The sequence below is a fragment of the Crocodylus siamensis genome, chromosome 15 (assembly GCF_052110815.1).
Source record: "Crocodylus siamensis isolate JL-2025a chromosome 15, ASM5211081v1, whole genome shotgun sequence".
Classification (NCBI taxonomy): domain Eukaryota; kingdom Metazoa; phylum Chordata; order Crocodylia; family Crocodylidae; genus Crocodylus; species Crocodylus siamensis.
The window spans coordinates 54,297,624-54,318,499 of NC_143409.1; the positions used below are offsets into that span (position 1 = coordinate 54,297,624).

General features: G+C 59.3%; 2 protein-coding genes and 1 pseudogene across 2 annotated transcripts in view; 2 read left to right on the top strand and 1 right to left on the bottom strand.

Annotated features, from left to right (window-relative positions):
* Window positions 1–20,876, bottom strand: part of LOC149852907 (BOLA class I histocompatibility antigen, alpha chain BL3-7-like) — a 622,447-nt gene that overhangs the window by 401,606 nt on the left and 199,965 nt on the right. The window lies entirely within an intron of this gene.
* On the top strand, window positions 5,849–6,844 carry LOC149852925 (major histocompatibility complex class I-related protein 1-like; annotated as a pseudogene).
* Window positions 10,809–20,409, top strand: TAP1 (transporter 1, ATP binding cassette subfamily B member). The gene is made up of 11 exons (XM_090028352.1): window positions 10,809–11,380; window positions 12,460–12,574; window positions 12,689–12,819; window positions 13,813–14,018; window positions 14,255–14,452; window positions 14,841–14,969; window positions 18,169–18,357; window positions 18,513–18,686; window positions 19,199–19,358; window positions 19,455–19,591; window positions 19,881–20,409. The coding sequence occupies exons 1-11, from the start codon at window positions 10,870–10,872 to the stop codon at window positions 20,124–20,126; spliced, it is 2,196 nt and encodes a 731-aa protein (XP_089884478.1). The 5' UTR covers window positions 10,809–10,869; the 3' UTR covers window positions 20,127–20,409.

Genomic DNA, 20,876 nt, shown 5'->3' on the forward strand with positions numbered 1-20,876 from the left:
AACTTTCGGATACAAGTACCCTTCGTCAGGCTGAGGACGTATTTATACTAGGTCTGTGCTCTTCTTTGATTCTTTACCACGCCATCCAGGAAGAGCACACACCAACTGCAGATGCTTCCTCAGCCTGTCAAAGGGTGTTTGTGCCCAAAAGCTGGCAAGAAAGAATTTTTCCAACTATTTAAGTTGGTCTAATAAAAGAGATCAGATTTGCCCAAAGAACCTTTTCTGCCTATGTATACGTTATTAAACTAGCCCAGCAGAGAGAGGAGGGAGCCGTGTTGGACGTGCAGAGGGGCAGGCTGAGAGGGATCTCTGAATAAGCAAACTTTATTGTTCTGTAAGCTTAACTCCTTGGTCTTTTGAGAACAGCACATCGGGCAGGTACTGAGCCGGCTTTGCTCCAACCTGGGTCGCTCCCCCAACACACCTCCCACTGCCGGTCCGCGCTGCACTAGCTGTGGTCCTGGCAGTGCCTTGGTTGTATCCCCTTCCCTGGACCTGCAGGCCCCAGAGCCCAGGCTGCCTGGGATGGCGATGGACACTTCCACTCTCCACAGGCAACTGGTGAGGGGAGATGGGAGGGGGCACTTGCCCACCCCCCCAAGATTGGCCCCCAGTACCACTCAGGATGGGGCAATGTTTTGGTCGTGCGGGCGGGTGGCATGTTGGGGGGAGGCACGAAGCCGCAGCACAGAAGTGTAGGAGTGGATACAGGGCTTTTGGCCCACCCCTGGGCCCGCCCACGAATTGTGCCCCTCCAGATGCAGGGGGCACCAGTCACCCCTGCCTCTGCCCTCTCCCCCCGGGAGGAGAGGGGCTGGTGCACACCCAGCTACACGATGCTCCGGGCACTCAGCCCTCAGGGCCACCTGATCTGGGGTGTCCCCCCCACCCAAGGGACCCGCCGTGGGCCAGGTCGGGCCAGGCCGCGGCTCTGACTTGGGCTGGCTGTTCCTTCGGATAGGCTTAAAGCAAGGGAGGCGCAGGCCACTCCAGGGTGCCACCAAGCCCCCGGGTGAATGCAGGCTCTCCCCCACCTCTGGTCCTGGCTACCGGGTTGGCCCGCTCTGACTCTAGCCGTAGAGGGGCAGGAGGCTGCGGACCTCGCCACAGAGGCAGCCCTGCACCAGCTCGTGGACACAGTTCTTGCTCTCCCAGAGCTCGGGCGAGGCATCCAGGGCCTGCTGGCATATGCTGGGCCTTGCTGTCGCAGCCCTCAAGGAGCTGCTGTCCACAGAGCCCTGCAGAGACTTTGACACTGCCGGCAGGAGGTACTGCAGAGTGAAAAGAGCTGGGGCCGGTGGGAAAGAGCAGTCAGTCAGTCCCAGAGGGACTTTTCCATCCAGCCTTCATCCCACACTGTGCCGTGGGACTGGTCAGGGTGGTCCTCGCTCTCCATAGCAACCAAGGGATGAGCCGCAGGGCCAGGGAGCAGCTCAGGTTTGTGGCACAGAGAAGCGTGGGCTGGGGCGTGGGCTGAAGCAGTGGCTGGCATAGGAACAGGCACCTGGCAGCCAAGGAGGACAAACAAGGACAGCAGAGCAGAGAGAAAGGCAGAGTGAGGAATTAGTCACAAACCAGCTTCACCTTTCCCAAGATCCCCTCTCACTGAGAGGGAGTCGAAGGGGAACAGAGCAAGAAGGCTCATTTGTACCTTCCCCCCATCTCCCTTCCTGGCTCCAAAGCAAAAAAGGCAACAGCCTTCTTCAAATGTCTGTGCAGAGCCAGCATCGAGGAGGAGGAGGAAAGCTCCACGCTCATGCAGCAGCAGTCAGCTACACATGTGGAACGGCTGCAGCAGGATTGCCTCTCTGCAGTTGGACTGATTAGTCACCAGTGGGCCTGCAACCGGCGTGAGCATGGGCGACTGACTGGTGCCTCCTGAGTCAGGGGGGCAGTCGCCCCACGACCCATCCTGCTGACCTGCACCTGGCACCCGAGAGCCACTGGCACCTCCGGGTTGGTGGGGTGGGCTGCGGGGGTACCGCTTCTCCTGGTGCACTCCCCAGCCAGCGCTCTCAGGAGGGGCACCAGTGCTCTCGCCTGCCCGGGAACGCTGCTGTCACGGGGTGCAGCAGTGTGCACTACCGCGCACTCCCTATGCATCGCCGCTGGGCGTGGGCAATTACCTACCTAACATCTTGATCTTCAAAGAACAACCGAAGAGAGAGAGACTTCCCCAAAGTGGGCAGCTTGTGGTACTTTGAACTTTAACATTATAGATTTGCCTCGAGCTGGGAACCGAGACCCTCTCTGCTTCCCCCTGTTCCACACTAGGCCCACGGGGGCTGAGGTTGCAGGTATCCAGGCCAGAACAGAGCAACAAAGCCCAGATCATGCCATCTGCAGAAATCAAGTGCGGTGCCTCTCTCCTACAGCAGAGCCCTCCCCTGCCCACATGCCCTGGTTGAAGATGCCCGGATTCAGCTAATCTAAACCTGCATGAATGAGGCTTCATGCCATGTGAAGAGACTCCAGAGGAAACTCAGGCTTACAGAGCCGGCTCCTAACTGGAAGTAAAGGAGTTGATTCTCCCCAACCCCAGACGGCATTTGCGCTCCAACCTGCCTGCTAGTACACCATCCAAAGGCCCCTTGTAGGTGAAGCTGGATGGATCCAACAGCATTAGATCAATTATTGACACCCATATCAGTGTTGCCAGGACCAGGTGTGCAAAAATGGTGAGTCCGACTCCCCTGGCTTTAAGAAGAGTTGGCAAACACATGCATGTCTTAACACCTCAACACGGGACAACAGATCAGTGCTTATCCTGTGAGCACTGGGGATGCTGGACGGCCTCCCCACAGCAAGGTGTCCCTGATGGCCTGGCAGAGCCTACAAGTAACATCCTTTGGGAGAAACATTTTGTGGGACAAACACCACTAAAATTCTCGTCCGGAGACAAATCCCCGAGGCCAGCCTGCCCTCCCTCCCTAAGGAGCACAGACGGCCGTTCTCTCTGCCTCTCTCCCTCTCTTCACGGAGATACAATCCCTGCAGACTTTGCCACCTTTGTAGACCTCGTCTACATCCCTGCACCTCCTTTCTCCACGAAACAGGGCGAGCAGTGCCCCTCACATTTCACCCACTTGTGCCCAACCTACTTGTAATCCTTCTGACCATGCTAAAAGGGCCAGGCTCCAATTTGGGGGGTTTGGGGCTCAAGACCTCCACCCAGAAACCTGGGAAAACTGATACTACTGGGTTCCTAAAGGAACAAAGGAATAATAAAAAAGAATGAATCCTTATCTAATTCCCCGGGTGCCAATCCCCAGCTTGTATAACCCCAAACAGCCAATACCCAGCACTCCCCCAGAAACAGCCCCCAAATGTCCATGGTCCCTTTAGACACTAATGACCATGATTATCAAATACCCTTCAATGTGAATTAACCTCACCGACCAGCTATTGAACATATCAGACACTTCCAGGATAAACTTAACAACACTCAACGTGTGGCTCATCCAACCTGGGGGGCTGCGGTTGCAGCAGTCACTCCCCACTCCCCCCAGGCTGTCCCCAGCCCAGCCTGGGGCTAAAGGGGCTCCTTCCCCCCCAGTCCCTGTCACCTCACACAGCCCGGAGCCCAGCTGCTTGGCCTGGGGGTGAGGGGCTGACACCTCTGCCCCCAACATGGGGTCTGGCTCCCCACCCTGCCCATGGGTGCACCAGACTCTGGTTTGGGCCTCCCTGCCCCCACTCCCCAGGCTGTCACCTCACGGGGCAGGAGGGAAACAGCTGTCCTGATGTACTGGGGAGGAGGGGGCACAGGGGGTTGGCTCATCGCCCCCCTCACACTTCCCCACTGCACCCCCAACCCCCCAATTCTCCCTGAGCCCTGCACCACTGACAGCTTTCTCTCAGGCCTGGCCCAAGCAGGGGGTGATGGGGTGGAGGGGCCATGTAGTTTATAGCCCACAGTGACAGCCAGGCCCTCCCTGGCTCTGGAGACCAGGCCTTGGCCCCTAGTCCACCCTCGCCTAACCTGGAGGGAAGCTGAGGGGGATCCATCACACTGGGGGGACAAGGGCTGGGGGGCGTGGGAGGCAAGGGGCCTGTTCTGCCTCTGACCCATGGAGGAGGCCAGGCAGGGAGGGGTTTGGTAGCTCCACTGCAGCCTTCAGGGACAGACCCTTGCCCACGCCTCTTGCCCAGGGCAGGGGGGCGGGCCTGAGGGGCTGGAAGGCATGACCTCTCTGGTCCCTGTCCTGTCACCAGCTGGAGGTGTTCAGGGCCAGGAGCAGAGACTGCCCCCCTAACCCAGAGCTCCTTGTGGGGCTGCAGCTGCCTTGGGCTGTGCTGCTCACCCCCACTGTGCAGCCCCCAGTACTTCCGTCCAAGTGTCCTCTCCTCTCCTCTCCTCTCCTGCGCTGTGCGGGGCCCTTGAAGGTCCCGGCCCCTCCAGTCATGGCAGAGACCCCATCCCCATGTGCAAGGAAGTGGGGGCTGCCCCCTTCCAGGGCACTGGTGAGCAACTTGGTGTCAGGCACCAGGACAGCCAGGCGAGGGGGGCCAGGTCCTCCCCTGTGCCAGCTGCAGGGTCTGGCTGGAGCCCCCTGCTCTGCCCTTCCCCAGCCCACACAGGGGAGGGAGCCTCCCTGCCCCGTGCCCCCAGAGAGGGGATGGGCATCTCCTCCTGCTGCAGACTTCTCTTCCTGCCCCCCCACCCACACCCTTCCTGAAGCCCCTTTGCCTTGGGTGGGTGCTTTCTCCTTTTCCGGGCCTGTTCCCCATGCCCCTACCATCTCCCACCCCTCAGTGCTGCTTGCAAAATCTTCAGCAACTCTCCTCCCTGGGGCTGCTGTCCCTTGTGCCCTGTGCTCTGATGCTGCTGTCATGCTCCGTGCTCAGCCAGACACAGACCATTGCTCCTAGAGGGAGCTGAGCAAGCAGAGGCCAGGACTTGGGGCAAAATGGGGAGGGGGCACAGAGGAAAGGTGGTGGCACAACAGGCAAGGAGATGGGCTTGATGGGGGGGAAGCTTAGATTCGGGGGGGAAGTTGGTTGAAGGGTCAGAGGGGTCCTGGTATGGGGAAGGAGTGCAGTAAAGGGGCTGCTGGTCCCTAGAGAATCTGGTGTGGGCACCAGGGTTGAGAGCGAGGTGGAAGTGTCTTGGGGGGCATAAAAGGACCAGGTGATGGGAGTGGGTGTTGGAGGGTGGAGAGAAAGGGACAAGAGGGGAAAGGGGGAGGGAGGCAGGAGGAGGCGAAAGCAGGAGTTGAGAATCCTGGGGGAGAAGGACCGGGCCCCCCGGGCGTGTGGGGGCCGTGGTGGGGCAGTGGCCGTGGATACTCAGACATCCGTGCAATGGGAGCTGTGGGGTGCAGGGACCAGGCCTGTCACCTCCTGGGGGGCAGAGCAGGGGTTGGGCTGAATGGGACACAGCCCTGGGGAGCACCTCCGGGGCTGCAGAGTCCAGTCCCTGCTTTGTGAGCAGCCGCAGTATCCACCGCTCGGGCTCTGCTCCCGCTGCTTCTGCTGCTCTGCCAGTCCTGTGTTGCTCTTGCGAGGAGAAACGCTGCTCTGCTTTCCAACCTGGACTCGCCCTGGCTGGTTTCACATTGCCTCCTGCTCTGCTGACCTTGCCCTTTCCTTTCCAGGGGCTCATTCCCACCCCCACCCCCCGCCCCAGCCCTGGGCTCCTGGGTTCCCAGGGTGCGTGTGGGCCACGGTTCTGCCCTCGCAGCCTTGTTCTCTGTGAGTGGAGCCCCCAAGCTGTCCCAGAGCTACTCCCATCGTGAAGTTATCTCTGCCCCTGCTCAGCCTGGCAGCGCTTTGCGGCCCTGCTGTCTGGGCCCAGGGCCTGGGTGTGTGTCTGTGTTTCAGGGTGTCATGTGCAGCTGTAAGCATGGTGAAGACGGCTGTGCTGGAGGCTACATGCAGTTTGGCTACAGTGGGGGAGACTTCACCAGCTATGACCTGAAAAGGTGCTTCAGTGTAGCAGTCTCAACACAGGCCCAGGCCCAGCAAAGGTGGAATAAGGATCACACCCACCTTCATGTGGCAAGAGGCTAGCTGAAGGAGACCTGCATCGAGGTGCTGCGGAAGTACCTGCAGCACGGGAAGGCAGCGCTGCAGAGCAGTGAGTCCTGGTGTCACCCACCCAGGGCAGCACTGACCAGGGCACCCCCTGGGGAACACCCACCTCACCCCCTGTGTCTGGTGGGGGGAGCATTGCATCTCAGTCCAGCCAATGGGCAAAACCCCAGTGCTGCCATGGGATTCACTGTGCCTTGTCCTTGCCCTGGTCAGCCTCCCCTCCCCCAGCTGGGAAGAGCACATGGGGTGTCTGTACCCTGGCCGTGTGTCTGAGAACAAGAGATCTGCTGTATCGTTGTATTGGACCCTGTTCCCGCAGCCCCCGAGCCCAGTGCTGCTGTGTCTCCTGTCCCCTGTGCTCCTGCCACGACACTGTCTGCTCCTGACTGAAATAACCAGTGGAGGTGGCTTTGTATGGCCCAGCGCAGGGGCCCAGCCCGGCCTCCTGGCAGGGATCTCAGGCCCAATATTCCAGCAGGGGCAGTTGCTCTAATGGGTGTCTCCTTCCTCCCAGAGCACCCCAAGGGACAGGCGAGAGAGAGAGGCCATCATCCTGGGACAGACTCACCAACCTGTCCTGTCGGATCCACGGCTTCTACCCCAAAGACACGGCTGTTGTCAAGGGGCGCAGACCCAGGCGACAACCTGCTCAGGAGTCATTCCCAGTGCAGATGGGTATTACCAGACCTGGGCCACCATCAAGATTGATCCCAGCAGGAACCACAATTACACCTGCTGCATGGAGCACGTGAGCCTGGGTGCAGCCCTGAGAGTGGCCTGGGACAAGAGCAGGAAGAGTGAGTGACCCTCGCATGGGGAGGGAGGAGACCCTGGGCACTAGGGGAGGGAGTGGCTGACTGACCCTGCTAAGGACAGCAGGGGTTGGAGCAGACACCGGGCACCGATGGGAGGGGACACATGGCCCGTGCAGTGGTGGGGACGGGTTTAGGGATTCCCTTGCTTACAGGCCCCTTCCCGCTTTCAGAAACAGAGTCCAACCGGATGCTAATCATGGTGCAGCTGTTTACTTCCTCATTAAGTGCCAGGCAAAGTCCTTGGGTCCAGTCTATGCTCAGGCCTTGGGCAGAGTGGGGTGGGAGGGAAGCAGGCAGGGCTCTTCACTGCCATCCATGGGACCTATCACGAGGATGGTGGATTCTCCGACTGCTTTGGGATCCCAGATCCATATGTGCCAGGGCAGCAGTAGCCAGACCCCAGCACCTATGGTGACCTTTTTAAAATGTAAAGATGGGATATATGCCTGCCCTCATCCCCACCCCCACTTCTGCCAGCAGCTTGGCCAGAGGAGAGCTGAGCAGCCCAGGGGCACATGTGGGCTGCCCACTACAGACTCAGGGCTCTCCACCCTGCTGCTCTTCTTCTGGGAGCTCTGCACCAGCCCTATGCACCCATTGTCTGCCTGGCAGCCCTGGGCTACAACTCTGTGCCACAGCTACTCAAGCTGCTGGTGGTTGGGCAGGGGGCACTTCACCATGGTGGCACAGGGCTCCCAGGGGGAGGGCAGCAGGGTGGGGAGCCCCAGGCTTGCAGCAGGCAGCCCACATCGACCCTTGCCCTGAACAAAAATCTCAGGGGTCATGTGCTCCCCCAGGGGGGAGTGAACGCAGCTTTGGAGAGCTTCCCCCCCCACATGCCCTGCAACCCCTGGATGAGTCACTCATGGCTCCATCCTGCTTCACGCCCTGGCCCCATGCACTTGGCTGGGCGGTGCCCCCAGCCTCTGCTCCACTCCCTCCCTCACAGTGGAGGCTTCAATCTGCCCCCCACTTCCTCTGCACCCCCATGGACTTACCTGCAGGGAGCTGCTCTCCACACTGCCTAGCTGTATTCCTGGCCACCCCTGCATCTTGCTTCTGCCAGCCTTCAAGGGGAAACCTTATGTTTCCTGATCCCTGCAGGATGCTGAGATTCTGGGGCAAACGTTGTTTTGAAGCTGTATATTTAATGTCTTAGATTTCAACCCCCTTGTGCCAGAAGTTACAGAGCCATTTTCTGAATGTCACTGTGTTTCTATGACTTTCTCCATTTGGTAACCTTCTTTCTCTAACTGTGGCAATTCATGGAGGAAGGCACTGACTGTATCCTCCTCATAGCCAGTGCTTCCCCTTACATCTTCCCAAGGCATATTCTAACTTTTTGATACTCAAAATTAATATGATATAAGCCAAAGTTCAGCAGCAAATGAGCAGAAGGATCTCAAAGCCCAGAGCAGCAAGATGGGTCACCAGAACAGGAGACAATGGAAAAAAGTCACAACCCCCGACCCTAGTTGTGTGCTGGGCGAGGTGGGGGAAAGTCTTGGAGTCAAGTGACTACATTTGAAAAGTTCAGAAACACCTAATGGCAGGCAAGGGTCTTTGAGTAGATGCCATGTCTTTTATTAGATCAACTGAGTAGTTGGGAAAAGGTTCTTGGCAAGCTTTCAGGTGCAGTCACCCTTCTTCAGGCAGGGGGAGTCTCTGCTGTTCTGAGACTCCAGGAAATGAAGGAAGTTAAAAGTGTGGCAGGATGTCAGTAAAAATGTAAACAGGTAGAATTAGAAAAAAAAAAAGGTGAAGCAGAGAAAGTGAAGGGAGGGATGGGGGAGGGGAGCAGGGAAAAAAAGGCTGAAGGGAGACAGTGCAGTGATAGAGTAAAAAGGTAGAAGAGAGGCCATCAGGCAGGTACCCGGTGCATTGGATGTCAGGCAGGTTGTAATGTGTCACAGAAAACCAATGTATATGTTGAGTCCATGGTTTTTTGTCTCCAGTAGATTTATGAAGTGAAGTTCGTAGGCTTGTCTATGAAAGGTGTTTTGTAAGTCCCCTGTGCAGATTAGAACTGAGCGATCGGAGAGGGAGAGACTCCTCCTGCGAGGAGGGAGCACCCGCAGGTAGTTGGGGATTCTTGCCTCTGATGGATTTTCGGTGCGCATTCATTCTGGTGCACGGTTGTTGTTTGGTTTCTCCAACATATTTCCCCTCGGGGCATTTGGTGCACTGGATGAGATGTATAACATTTCTGGAGGTGCAGCCAAAAACCCAAAAAGACCTAATCACACTCAAGTGATTTAACCTTCAGGTAATTTAACAACCCGACATCCACACTACCCAGATATAATTGAAACATTGTTTATCTGGCTGGACATGACAGCTAGTGGTGATGTCCCCCAGGTTTACAGATCTGGAACAATCTGGCCCTAGGAGAGTCCCCGGGTGCCAAAGAGGCACCATGTGGGGTGGTCCCGAAAGGATTTCCAGCCGTAATCCCAGCCCAAAAGCCAGTTCCTTATTTGAGCCATTATACTCAGTACAGCAGCCATGGGAGGCTGCAGCCTGGCACGGCCAGACCGAGCTTTGGGACGGGCTGGACTATGCTCGCTGCTCTCTGGGCCAGTCCCCGACCGCAGCGACATGCAGTCAGGGGTTGCCCAATAAATACTTTGCCCCATAATCCCATCCTCATCTGATCTTCATTTAGGGCTCTATGCTTGATGCAGGATATTATTTTACATATTAATCTCCCTACATAAAATGAAATGTCTGTATGGATGTTCACTTATAACTCAAAAATGGCTGGTCCTATCTGCTCTAAACCTTCCAAAATCACCGAATACCACCCAAAGAAAGTTATAGGTGGGTTATTTTTCACTTGACCCTTTGTGGGGTTTCCACTGACTGGGACTACTTTGCTTCTCAGATAACAAACTGGTACCACCCCATTTTGGATGCAGTGAATTCATTTCAATTGTCATTATTATAGCTTGCCTTTTTTCACTCTGCATTAAATAGTAAAGGTTAAATATGTTGTAGTGTGTTCTTAAAAAAGAAACAATATTTTTGACCTAAATATGAAGTACTAAGTTATCTGAAAATGAACAGGCAAGGTTTGTTGAGTAGATGTGATATCTTTTATTAGACCAACTGAGAAGCTGGAAACAAGTTCTTGGGGAGCTTGTGGGCCCAGTCACCCTCCTTCTTGCACAGGGAGTCCCTGGTGGTCTGGGACTCCAAGAACAGCAGACTTCCTCCACCTGAGGAAGGGTGACAGCGCCCAAAAGCTCGCCAAGAGTTTTTTTCCACCTGCTCAGTGGGTCTGATAGAAGATATGACAGCTACCAGGGATGACTCCTGGCCCTGACGGTGTGGGGCCCGGCGGCGGTGGGAGCGCGGCTGTGGCGGCAGGGGCAGTGAGGGTCCCGCCGGCGCTGTGGGCAGTGAGCGCCGCCCGAGGGCCAGTGACCCCGCAGCCGCTGCCAGCGGGGATCGGGGGACCGCTTGCAGGCGGCGGTGGCAGGGCAGCGAGCGGGGCCCGCCCGCAGGCGCCCACGACACTGCCCGCAGCACCTTGTTGTAGGGCGCTCAGCCCCACGCTCGCGGGGCGCGCGCTCCGCCTGCGCCCCCCGGCGCTGCCCGGCGGTCCGGCGCAAGGTCCCGCGGCTGCCCAAAGCGCCGGGCCAGCGCTGCCCGTGGGGCGGCCGCTCGGCCCCTGCAGACACGCACCGCAAGGGCCGCGGCCCCGTGACGCCGCGCCTCGTCGGACTCCCGGGCCCCGAGGGACCGGGAGTAGCGGAGCGGCCCCGGCCAACCTGCGCCGCGCCGCTCTGCCCGGCAACGCGTGACGGCCCGGGGGCGGGGCGGGGCGGCTCCCGGAGGCTCCCCCCGCCCGCCCGCCCGCGGCGGTGGGGGCGGGGCGGCCACTTTCACTTTCGCTTTCACGCCAGCCGCGCGGTTCCCGGAAGCGGGGGCTGTCCGCGGGCGGGCGGGACCCGCCCCCTCCCCGCCCGGAGCCGGCGGCAGGAGCCGGAGCCGGGGCCGGGGCCGGGGCAGGATGGAGCGGGCGGCGGCGGCGCTGGGGCTGGGGCTGGCGCTGGCGCTGGACGCGCTGGCGCTGCGCCTGGCGCCGCGGGTGCTGCGCGGCTGGCCGCCGCTGGCCGCGGCGTGGGGCTGCGCGCTGGCGCGGGGCGCGCTGCTGGGGCTGGGCGCGCGGGCGGCGGCGGCGGGGCGCGGGGGCCGGGCGCTGCCGCCGGGGCTGCGGGCGGCGCTGGGCCCGCTGGCGGCCGTGCTCGCGCTGCTGCCGCCCGCCGCCGCCTCCCTGCGCGCGCTGCTGCGGCCCGCGGAGCGGGCGCGGGGCGCGGGGCGCTGGGACGCGGCGGCGCTCACCTACGGCGCGGCCGCGCTGGCCGCCGCCCTCTGGCACCGCCTGCGGCCCCCCGCGCCCCGCGCCCCCGCGCCCGCCCCGGCCCCCGCCGCGGCCTCGGCCCGCCGCCTCCTGCGCTGCCTCCTGCCCGACCTGCGCCGCTTCGCCCTCGTCACCCTCTTCCTCCTGCTCTCCTCCCTCGGTGAGTCGGGGGGGGCAGTCACCCCGGGAGAGAGGCCCCTGCCCCATCGCATCCGTGCCCGGACTGGGGCGGGCGTGCAGAGGCGAGCGCCTCTCTGCAGCTCCGGGCTTGCGGCCAGGCCGCAGCAGGGCCCTCCGTCCCAGGAGCGGCAGGGCAGGGCTCTGACTTGGGGCTCGGGAGATGTGGGCAGCGCCTGGAGCCGTGGCTGTGCGGGCGGCAGGTGTGGCCGGGGCAAAGCTGGTGCAGGCAGAAGGAGACTGCCCTGGAGGGGCTGGGGGTCCCGGCCACGCAGCACCGTACCCAGACTCCTGGTGGCTCCAGGTGAACTTTTAGTGTCAGCCCCCTCTTTGCCAGCAATAACAATAATAATAATTAGACAATAGGAAAAAAACTTTTTCAGGCCCCCTTTTTGTCTGGGCCCTGGGCAGCTGCCCGGTTCACCCATGCCCGTGTCCAGCCCTGTGGCCAAGCACCCCTTGCTGTAGCCCGACAAACTCCGCCAGTCCCCCAGACCCGGGCGGGAATCCAGGCCCAGCTCACCAGACCTGCCTCCCCTCCCGGAGCGGGGAGAGACGTGCTGTTTGGAGGCGTGGACCGGCCTGAAGCCCACGCAGGCAGAAGGAGACTGTCCTGGAGGGGTGGGGGCTCCATGATCGAGCTACCTTCTCTTTTGCTGCGCGGCTGTCTCTTAGCCCTGCTTAGCCCTGCAGCCTGTTTTTAGCTCTGGCTAAAAACCTTCGCTCAGGTGTGGTCACGTTAACTCAGGTGTAGACATGGCTGACACTGAAGTAGTGCAGGCATGCCAAGACGTCTGAATGCAGGTTGTCCAGGTGTCCTCGTCAGGACTGGATTAACCTTTCAGTGGGCCCATAGGCAAAGCAACTCATGGGCCCTTACTAAATACTGTGTAAATATATTACTTTTTTCACTCAATAATTATAAAGTGCAAAATAAGCAAAACTGGGAGAGGAGACCCCAGGAGTACCCCCCAGCCACTCCCTGGAAGCCCCTGCTGCGCCGTGCCACCCCTGCCCCCGGAGCCCGGGCATCCTGATGCAGCGAGGGCTGTTGCGTTGCAGGGGAGATGGCCATCCCCTACTACACGGGGCACATGACCGACTGGATCGCGAGTGAGGACGACCCCTCGGGCTTCAGTTATGCCATCTGGATCATGTCCCTCATCACCATCTTCAGGTGCCAGGCTCAGGGTGTGGGGGGTTTTGGGGCAGGGCAGGGCAGGGCAGGCCCCAGCTGCATTTGGGCTAAGAGACTGCTGCCGCCATGCCGCTGACCCCCATCTGCCTCCAGTGCTGTGACGGAGTTCCTGTGCGACTGTGTCTACAACACCACCATGAACCGCATCCACACGCGGCTCCAGGGCCAGGTGTTCAGCTCCGTCCTGCGCCAGGAGATTGCCTTCTTCCACACCAACCGCACTGGTGAGGGACCTCCTGGGGCCCCTACGTCCCCCAGGGCTCCCGACTGCCCCCCGCCTGGGCTCAAGCCCCATCTGGTCTCTTCTACCAATCCCCCCATCACCGGGCTCTCCTACCTCAGAGCTGCAGGTGGGGCGGGCTCGAGGGCTGAGCAGGCTGGCAGTGAAATGGGGGATGGAAGAAACCGGAGCAAGGTGTGGGGGATGGATGATGGATGGAGGGGCAGATCCAGAGGGGTGCATTGGTTTAGTTGGTTCCTATTCCTCTCGAAATTTAAACCAACTCCCCAGGAGAGGCAGCAGCATTTCTATCCACGCAGCAGTGGACTTCATGGTGCATTTTCAGGTCCCTGATTCCTGCTAATCTCTGCGCTCCACAGTTGTTAGCCACCGTCTCTCCTTTTTGTAATGGTCTCCACGTTCCATTGATCAAGCAACCTTTTCTTTTGAACTGTGGCTGTCTGTTAGCCCTTGCTCATCATTTCTATTTTACAGCCCTGCAGGCTGTTTTTTCTCTAGCTAAAAACCTTCATTCATGTATCGTCATGTTAACTCAGGTGTATAAATGACTAACACTGAAGTATTTGAGGCACCGTCAAGACACTCAGTCTGAATTGGAGACTTACACTTAACTTTAATGACTACGGGACTAATGCCATGCAATTTTTTTTACTATTTTTGTCTATTTTTTTTTAACAATACATAATCTGCCAGTCATGCACATTGCACTATGTATTTTATATTTGTTTTTGCTTTGGTTTTAAATGGAACAATATAGTGCTAGTTCCTCTAGAATATTAGTGAGCTTCAGGTTGAACTGGAGAAAAATATGCATTGTGTTGTATGTGATGAGGGACCATGCCACCTGCAGCCCCTGTTCAAAGTCCTGGAGATGCGCATGGGTGGATGGAGGGAGGGAAGAGTGTCCCAGAGCCGTAGGAAAGACGTAGGTGTGGGTGGGGGTGTCTCAGCCCCACACTGACCCCTTTCCCTGCAGGCGACATCACGTCGCACGTGACAGCAGACACAGAGGCGGCGAGTGAGGCGCTGAGCGAGAAGCTGAGCCTGCTGGTGTGGTACGGGGCGCGTGGCGCCTTCCTCTACATCCTGATGCTGCGGCTGTCCCTGCGCCTCGCCATCTGCACCGGCATGGGACTGCCCCTCATCCTCCTCGTGCCCAAGTTCTCTGGCAGGCTGTACCAGGTACCAGGGACCCCACAGCCCAGCGCCCACTCCTGCTCCCGGGGCTGGGCAGCAGCAAGCCGCTTCCTCCCAGAACTGGGATAGAGCCTGGGCATCCATCGACTCATCCCCATGCACCCCATCCCTTTCTCCCTCCACTCACCCACCCACCTCACCATTTACCCGTCCTTCCATCCATCCATCCATCCACCCCATCCCCTGGGCGCTGCCCTGCCCTGACACCCATGTCCCTGCAGAGCCTGGCGCAGCGGGTGCAGGAGTCTCTGGCCCGGGCCAACGAGGTGGCAGTGGAGACATTTCAGGCCATGCCCACGGTGCGCAGCTTTGCCAACGAGGAGGGGGCAGTGCGGAGCTATGCCGCCCGGCTGCAGGACACCTACCGTCTCAACCAGAAGGAAGCTGCTGCCTATGCCCTCTCCACCTGGACCAGCAGTGTGAGTGGATGCTGTGACAACTGGGGGGGTTCCCATGGCAACAAGGGGGTACCATGGCAATGGGGACAGTGTATGCCAGGGATGGTGGGAGGAGGTGTAGCTGTGGGGCAAGGCTGTAGCAGTTTCAAGAGTGCCATGGCAAAAAGGGATGGGGAGTTACAGCAATGTGGGGGGGGAGTTTTCATGGCAAAGGGCACCATGGATCTGATAATGGGTGAGGTGGAGGGCAGAGATGGGGGGTTCAGTGCTGGGACAGGGAAGGGTTGATGGGATCCCTGGGGCCTCCCTCGCTCTTTCTCCGTTGGGGTGGTTTCCCCCAAGCCCCACAGGCAGGGTGGGATGTGAGGGGCTCCCTGTTAACCCTGTCCTGGCTGCGTCTCCCCTGCAGCTCTCGGGGCTGGCGCTGAAGGTGGGCATCCTGTACTACGGGGGCCGGCTGGTGACAGCCGGTGCCATCAGCAATGGGGACCTGGTGACCTTCATCCTCTACGAGATGCAGTTCACCACCGCAGTGGAGGTGAGTGCTGGGGGGCAGGGCAACAGGTGGGAGTGCGGGGGGGGGGACGGGTGAGGTTACAGCCGCCAGACTGGGGCTGGAGTCTTGTATTTCTGAACGTCTCTGAGACAGAACTGCAGTCTCTCAGGATCCTGCCGGCTTCTGCTCCCCTCCTCTGGCATCTTTGATCCTTCGCAGATTTGTGTCCTCTGCAGACTCAGTCAGGAGACGCTCTGTCCCACCCAGCTACTTGGTCAAAGCAGGAGATCCTGTTTATTTAATGTGATTTGTTCCTAGCAGATCCATGCTCGCTGCTTGTGATCACCCTTCCCTCCCCCAGATGCTTGCAAGTGGACTTCCTTAGGATCTCTTCATAGCTCCCTGGGTACTCAGGTTGGGCTGACCGGTCTCTAGTCCCCCTGGTCCTGCCTTTCTCAAACCGAGGCACTACATGAGAGCTTCCGTTTCCTGGGTCAGGCCCTGGGCCCGTCCTGCCAGGCTCGGACACCAAGCTGGTCTGCTTCCAAGCACCCGTCACTTCCAGCTCTACGCGCTCATGGGTGGCACCTTCCACCACCCCATTCTCGTATCCTGCGCAGACACCAAGTGGGAAGACACAGTGAGGACACGAGGACAAGGGTCAGGATCCCTGGGGACTATGGGGCCACTTTTCTGTCCCTAGGCTGATCGTGTCTCCAGGCAGAGCATCGCTGGGCAGTGCCCATTGGCTCCTTGGACTTGTTTGAGGGCCAGCGGGCACTGTCCAGTGCGCGTAGCTTGGTGTCTCCCCCCCTGCCCCCGTGCACTAATCTGAACCTCTGACCTCACTCCTGGCCCTGTTATATTTTGATTTGTCCTGAGACTTGCTGTTGCTTACCCAGCAGCCTCCCTACTAAGGGAGGCTTATAGCATTTCTTAGTGGGCATTGGCCCACAGTCCCTTAAGCAACAAATAGGCCTGTGTCACTTGGGGCAGAGAGGGACTCTGGAAGGGGGTGTGACCAGGGGTTTTTCAGCTGTTCCTCTCCCACTTGCAGCCTCCAGCATTTAGGGTCTAGGAAGTCCTGATTCAGGGACCGTGCCCATCACTCCCGCGCTCACTAGCGACTGATGCCCCTTTCCTCCAAGCACGTGCCCGCTCCCTTTGTGTATCTGGCTCAACTGTCGGCTTCCCCCACATCCTGGCCCCTCCCACCACAGCCTGTGAAATGAGCTCTGCGCTTTAGTCACTGAGTGAAAAACTTCCTGGTGTTTGTTTTAAACCTACTGCCTGCGTGTTGCATTTCCTGTCCCCTCGTTCTTCTCTGGGGAGAGACAGTCAATAATAAATCCCTATTGAGTTCTCTTCACCATTTAGTATTTTGCAAACCCTGATCCTGCCCTCGCTCAAGCATCTCTTCTAAGATACACTGGCCCTTTCCCCATCCCCTGGGACCTCCTTGCTGGTCTCACACAGCTTGCCAGATGTCATTGCTGGGGGCTGTGAGATCCCTTCTGCCAGTTCCTCTGGTGCCTGGGGCTGGAGTTCAGGCCCTGCCAATGTGAATGTATTCACACCCTTTGAGAGCTGCCAGTCTGTTCCATTGCTGTGGCCCCTCAGCCCGTGCCTGTCCAGATCTCTCATTTCCACCAGCTGTCTTCCTATGGTGCAGGCTGAAGCCATGTAGCTGCAGCAGCTCCGCCACTTGGGAGCTCACCGTAGCTGTTCACCAGGGCAAGCACCACCTCCTTGGCCTTGCTTGTCTGCAGAGAGAGGCAGCTAGTTGTCAGGCAGAGGGCAGGAAAATAAGAGCCCACAGTGCCTGTTTAAATCGCACCTAATCCAGTCTGCGTGTGACTTTCCCATTCAAACTGGCTTTTGCAATTTCTCGGTTTGAGAATAGCTACTCTCTGGTCGGCGGTGGAGCGCTGGGGGAGGGTGAAGGGTTTGCCCAGGCTTGTGTGCGTTTCTGGAGCTGCTGTCCAGTCTTTGTCTGCTCTCACACGTAGAGATCACCCCATCTGTCCTGTGTAGGCAGTAGATGGGCAATGCAAGCAGGTGACGGAGCATATGACTTCCTTGTCTGGCCAGTGTATTTATAGACCCTCTGTACTCCCCTCACCAAGTGCAACCCTTTCTCTATGTTTGTCTTCCTGGTTTTGTCCCTGCGACTTCTTGATATTTTCTGGTCTGCTTCCTTGGCCACCTGCACATCTTCCCAGAGCCTGAAGTCTTTGCTTTAGATGCTGAGTCCTCTGAGAAGCCCCTTGTGCAGCCGCGCGGGTCTTGAGCCTTTAAGGACGTAAGAACGGCCGTGTCCTGGGTCAGCCCGTAGGTTCCTCTCGTCCAGTCTCCTGTGTCAGCCGGTGCTGACAGGGGAGGAGCTGGGTCTGACCAGGGTTTTTTCCCCCTGTTCCCCTCTCGCTTGCAGCCTCCAGCATTTAGTGTCTAGGCCGTTCTGATTTGGACGCCGTGCCCCTCCCATGCTCCATAGCGACTGATATCTCTTTCCTCCAAGGATTTGTCTGATTCCTTTGTGAATCTGGCTGAACTCTCAGCTTCCACCACATCTGGTGGCCATGAGTCCCACCCTTTAATGACATGCTGGATGATAAACAACTGCCTTGTGTTGGTTTTAAACTGACGGCCTACTCGTTTTGTGTTGTGATCCCTTGTTCTTGTCTGCGGAGAGACAGCCGATAATAAATCCCAAGTGACTTTCTCTTCACCACTTCTTATTTTGTAAAGGCTTCTCCTGCCCCCCCAAGCATCTCTCTTCTAAACAGTCTTCTTGTTAGCCTCTTCCCAGAGGGAAGCCTCTCTAAGCCACGAATCATCCTTGTGCCCTCCTCTGGACTGTCTAGAGCTCTCCTGTATCCTTTCTAAGGTGCGGGGTGCAGAATTGGGCACTGTGTTCAAGGTGTGGACATGCCAGGGATTTATAAAGGGGCATCGTGATACTCTTCTTGTGGGAACAGCTTCTCATTGGGCTCCCATTACAGTGCCCTTGAGAAGCTGCCGGCCCCACTAGGAGCCGTTATCCCTGAGCCTGCTTGCCTTCCCCTGGCACTGTGCCCGCTGGCTCCTGGAGTCGGGCAAAACCCAGCCTCTCAGTTCTGCTGGCCCTAGGCTTTCCCCGTCTCCAGGTCACGGCTTCTGCCTCAACCCAGTCACGTTCCCCCTCGCCCTCACACCCCCGCACAGTTCTTCTCACCCCCGACTCCCCCTTCCCCCTTCCCAGGTGCTGCTGTCTGTCTACCCCAGCGTGCAGAAGGCCGTGGGCTCCTCTGAGAAGATCTTTGAGTACATGGACCGAACGCCCCAGATCACCCCTTCTGGGACCCTGGAGCCCCCCAGCCTGCGCGGGCACGTCCAGGTGTGCGATGTCTGGTTCTCTTACCCCGGACGGGACGAGACTCCTGTTCTCAAGGTACCAGGAGGGAGGTCCAGGAGGACGGTGGGTCATGGCGGGATTGGACAGGGATGGGAGAGAGAGGGCGGGTGGGTGTGGGGAGGGGTATCAGGGGCTAGGAAAGGGCATGTCCTTGTCTGACCCTCACCTTCACTCCCCGTGATCCCTGGCAGGGCATCACGCTGGAGCTGCGGCCTGGGGAGGTGACAGCACTGGTGGGGCCATCGGGTGCTGGGAAGAGCGCGCTGGTGGGACTGCTGGAACGGTTCTATGAGCCCCAGCGTGGCCGCATCCTGCTGGATGGGCAGGACCTGCGCAACTATGAGCACCAGTACCTGCACCGCCAGGTAAGGGCGTTCACCTCCCTACACCCCCACTTGCTCTGGGACTAGTCCCCTGCACGGTGATTCCCAGGACATGCATAGACAGAATGGATAGGGACTGGTCCCCTAGGGTGCTATGAAAGGTGAGTCTTGCAGCCCCTGTATTCATAGCCGAGATGCCCCTGCCCTGCCGTCTGCCAATTCTCTCTTTGTCTCTCCCTCTGTCAAGATGTCCCTTGTTTACTTTGTGTCTCTTAACTTATACAGTCGCTACTCTCCTAGGAGAAACCATGAGTGTACAGACATTCATATTTTTTCTCCCAGGAGAAAAACAACCTGGGAACAACCTGGATTAAATCACGCCTGTTTCTCCTGGGAGAGCAGATGTCTGTACATTCTTTGCTGACATTGGGCACCTGCAGTTCATCCCCTGTCAAGTCCAGGTTTCTCCAGCTCACCCTGGAGGGGCATCCCTTCCTGCCCCCAGCCCCTGCTTCTTGCCCACCTCAGCCCTCGCTCTTCCCTGCTCCTTGCAGGTGGCACTGGTGAGCCAGAAGCCAGTGCTGTTCGCCCGCTCTCTGCATGACAACATTGCCTATGGACTGGGTCCCCAGAGCCGCCAGGAGGTAGAGGCTGCTGCCCGGCGTGCCAATGCCCATGGCTTCATTGCCCGGCTAAGCCATGGCTATGACACAGGTATGAGGCTGAGACAACTTCCCTGCCACTGCCCCTTGTCCTACTTTGGGACCCCAGTTCCCCCCCATCCTGACCTCACTATTCTCTGTGCCCCAGACGTGGGCGAGATGGGGGGCCAGGTCTCCGGGGGACAGCGGCAGGGAGTGGCCATTGCCCGAGCCCTGATCCGAGACCCCTGTGTGCTCATCCTGGATGATGCCACCAGCTCCCTGGACACGGAGAGCCAGCTCCGGGTGAGAGGCGTGGGCAGGCTGGGGGAAGGGGGGATGCGAGATTGAGTGAGGGGCACCAGCAGGGCTGGAGGGGGTGGGAGGAGTGGAGCATAGTACTGGGTTTGAAGTGGCTTTGGGGGTCAGGCATGAGGGGGATCAGTACTGGAGGGGATAGGGCTGAACCAGTGGGGGAGTGAGGGGCACGGGAGGGGCTGGGTGGGTTGGGTATGAGGGGTCCCAGCTGAGCTGGGAGGGTTGTGATGGCTTAGCTCCACTTCTGGGGCTGGCCATGACCCTGCTGCTATGGCAGGTGGAGGCGGAGGTGTACGAGGGGGCACGGGCTGGACGCTCGGTGCTGCTCATTACCCACCGGCTCAGCACGGTGGAGAGGGCCGACCACATCCTGGTGCTGGAGGACGGCATTGTGCAAGAGCAGGGCACCCACCAGGAGCTGCTGGCGCGGCGCGGGGCATACTGGCGCCTATTCCAGGCCCAGGAGCAGAACGGGAACAACAGGTCCGATGCCAGCAGCGAAGAGGAGTCTGGAGGACCCTGAGATCGTGTGTGTGGCCCCCAAGGTGGGGGGGACTGAGTCTGGGCTCCCAGGCCCCTTCCCTCGGGAGTTGCTCTGTGATACTGGCTGTAAGGCTGGGCCCAGATGTGGGAACCAGGTGGGGAGGTGGGTAGTGCCTGCTGTCCCGGGGCAGGCAGACTGCTGGGCCCGGGCCCAGGAGCTCCTGCAGGGGCGAGAGGCAGGGCCCTAGTCCAAGGGAATCCCGCTGCTTCTGGGACCTGCGTTTGTGCCTTGTAATAAACTGCTTCAGTTTTTTCATACGTTCCTTTTTTCCTCCGGTTTCAGTCATGTCTACCCCACTACCCCTGGGGGTTTGGAGCCTGCTGGCCCGAGGGAGCTGCGGGGTGGCGGTGAGGGACACGGGCAGGGCCGGGGCTGGAATGAGGGGCTGCTGGGCAGGAGTGAGGGGCTAGGGGCACCCTGGGGAAAAAGGGCTGTGGGGTGGGAGTGAGGGGTGGGGGGCTGTGGGGCACCAGGAGGAGGGGGGTGGGGGGGCTGTGGGGCACCAGGAGGACAGGGCTGTGGGGCACCAGGAGGAGGGGGCTGTGGGGTGGGAGTGAGGGTTGGGGGGGGGCTGTGGGGCACCAGGAGGACAGGGCTGTGGGGTGGGAGTTAAGGCACGGGGCAGTGGGTTTCTCCCCCGCACCCCTGCGCACAGCGGGGTCCTGCAGCCCGCCCCCGCGGGCCCCGCAAGCAGTTCCCGGGCAGACCGCCCGCGGCAGGTTGAGCCGC

Excerpts from the sequence above, each read along its gene's own strand:
- TAP1 (XM_090028352.1), top strand. The coding sequence starts at position 10,870 with ATGGAGCGGGCGGCGGCGGCGCTGGGGCTGGGGCTGGCGCTGGCGCTG. Across the intron at positions 14,970-18,168 it reads AGTTCACCACCGCAGTGGAG|GTGCTGCTGTCTGTCTACCC; the intron begins GTGAGTGCTGGG and ends CCCCCTTCCCAG. Across the intron at positions 19,592-19,880 it reads ACACGGAGAGCCAGCTCCGG|GTGGAGGCGGAGGTGTACGA; the intron begins GTGAGAGGCGTG and ends CTGCTATGGCAG.